We start from the raw sequence: 2,147 nt of genomic DNA on the forward strand, positions 1-2,147 counted from the left end.
TTGTTTACCTGGGATATCCTGGAATTCACCCCGGGCTCTCACCACCTCCTCCTGGTTCTTCCTCTCTCACCATCCCCCGGGGGTGCTTGTGGGGTAGAAACAGGAGAATACGATGACCTGAAGGAAGCCAGGATTTGGGAGGCCTGAGGCAGAAGGACAGGGCAATTCACACCTGTGAGCCCCACATCTCTGGGGCAGCACCGGCAGGGCCAGAAGCTCTGTTTCTGGATGAGAGCACCCACGGGGCAACTTGCCCCCTTCCTCAGGCACCCAGACCATGGAAGGAGAGCCTGGGCGTTTGGAAATCACCAGGTGTCTTCACACACTGTGCTGAAACACTCATGATGCTCTGGGTCAACTTCATTAAAAAAAAAAAGTTTGCATCTGATTTAAGTCTTCCAGGAGCCCTACATCATGTTGGTTTTAAACATGCTGTGTCTGGATAATAAGTACTGAGGCCGGGGATTAGGTGAGGTGGGGAGATTTATAAAGCACTAGATGCATTAAAGCCCCATAATTCACCCTTTGTTTTGTCTAAAAATTGACCCATACCCCTTCCCCTTTTCAGGCTCCCGTACATATCAAGCAGAGACTGGGTTCACTGACTTTGCACCGTGAGGCTCCTGTGAAAGGCAAAGAGACAAAAGCCTCCCATCAAAGCTGCCATAGTGAGTTTCTGTTCAGCAGGAGGCGGGAATTCTTGAAGCAATTCCCAGGGCTTTAGACAGCCCAGCCCCTGGCCCTTGCCTGCAGCCCAGTAACTGCGCACCTCCTCCCGGCTTGCCCCCTGTGGCCCTCTGCCCGAGGCGAGGTGCCTTGCTCCGCCTGAGCGGGGCGGGGGGCATCCACGATGCGGCAATCCGGGACCAGAGGCGGATGCCTGAAGGTTCTCCGCCCTCCCTCACTCACGCGGAAACCAGACAGAACCCCAGGAGGGCTGGCGCAGCCCCTTTCAGGGCTCGCTCCCGCCTCTCACGTGAGGTCCTCAGGCCCCCCGGGTTTCTCTCTCGGCTAGTCACGGACAAATGCTCTCATCGCCCCAGGCTTTCCCTCATTCCCAAGCCCCACTGCCGCGGCCTTAGTACCCTCTGAACACCTTAATGGGGCAGTAAAAACTTTACAGCCTGCAGCTCTAAACCGTTCTCACGTTTCTATATAGAACTATTTATGGCACACAAGATTACCACGGTTCGCCCTTTGAAAACCCCAGCAGATCCCAGACGCATTCAAAGGGGGCTGACCGAGTTACACTGGCCAACAGCTGGCTTACAGAAATCCATAGTGGCAGAGCTAAATTCTGGCTGCGAACAGCTAAGTCAGAAGAGAAAACAGCCCTTGAATCTCACGGCATCACCGAGGCAGCCCCGCGCTTTGCCTCTTCCGTGTGGCTTTGGTGTCAAACCCGCTTGCGTGCGTCTCTCCCTGGATTTTTGCTTCCCTGCTCGGTTCTTGCCTGGGTCCACAGGGATCCCTGTGAGCTTCGTCAGCAAATCCAGAAATCCAATCTGTTCCTTCCGTCTTGAGCAGGCAGAAAATTAAAACCAGGAAAAAGCTAGCAACTCGATCACGACTCGTTTCTCCCAAACAGTGCCCAGGAGCCACCTGTGAGCCCAGAAAAGGCATCCCCGCGCCCTTAGAAGCGCCCTTACCGGTATTCCATATCCGCCTCTCCGGTGCATCAGAGACGGGCCCCAGCCTCCTTGGATGTGGGGCCTCGGCGCTCTGCAGCCCACAGACAATCGGGCCCATTATAGTCATCAGGCCGCCGAGTTAAAGGGTGGCCCTTAGAAAAATATAAACAGCTTGTCAGCGCCAGCCAAGGGGGCGGGGCTGCGGCATCAGGGGACAATGGGCGCCAATGACCAGCCTCTCTGGGCTCTGTTGGCTGAGGATATCGTGTTTCATTTTGAAGAAGGGGAGACAGAGAGCGAGGAACGCCGAATAAGAAGGGCCAGCCCCGCAGCATGAAAGGGGTCCGAGTTGAAAAGTTTAATCACTGCTCACAGAAGATCATTTTCAAGGAGGAGTTTGATGCCTCACACAAAATAATGCAAATTTTTAGAAGTCACAGACGTTCGTGTTGCATTAACCATCTCTGGTCTCCCGGGCTTAATAAATATAGTATTCACTGGGGTAGAAAGGACTTT

The 2,147-nt window shown here is 54.2% G+C and overlaps 1 protein-coding gene across 1 annotated transcript in view; it reads right to left on the reverse strand.

Annotated features, from left to right (window-relative positions):
* The window catches only part of TRIM2 (tripartite motif containing 2), a 128,288-nt gene extending 126,491 nt beyond the window's left edge, over positions 1-1,797 (reverse strand). The window contains exon 1 of the mRNA XM_010840799.1: positions 1,650-1,797. Within this exon, the coding sequence (XP_010839101.1) occupies positions 1,650-1,679 (30 nt within the window). The 5' untranslated portion in view covers positions 1,680-1,797. The remainder of the gene's footprint in view (positions 1-1,649) is intronic.
* Between the last annotated feature and the right edge of the window lie 350 nt (positions 1,798-2,147).

This window comes from Bison bison, unplaced genomic scaffold (genome assembly GCF_000754665.1).
Source record: "Bison bison bison isolate TAMUID 2011002044 unplaced genomic scaffold, Bison_UMD1.0 scf7180017864146, whole genome shotgun sequence".
In the NCBI taxonomy this organism is placed as follows: Eukaryota; Metazoa; Chordata; class Mammalia; order Artiodactyla; family Bovidae; genus Bison; species Bison bison.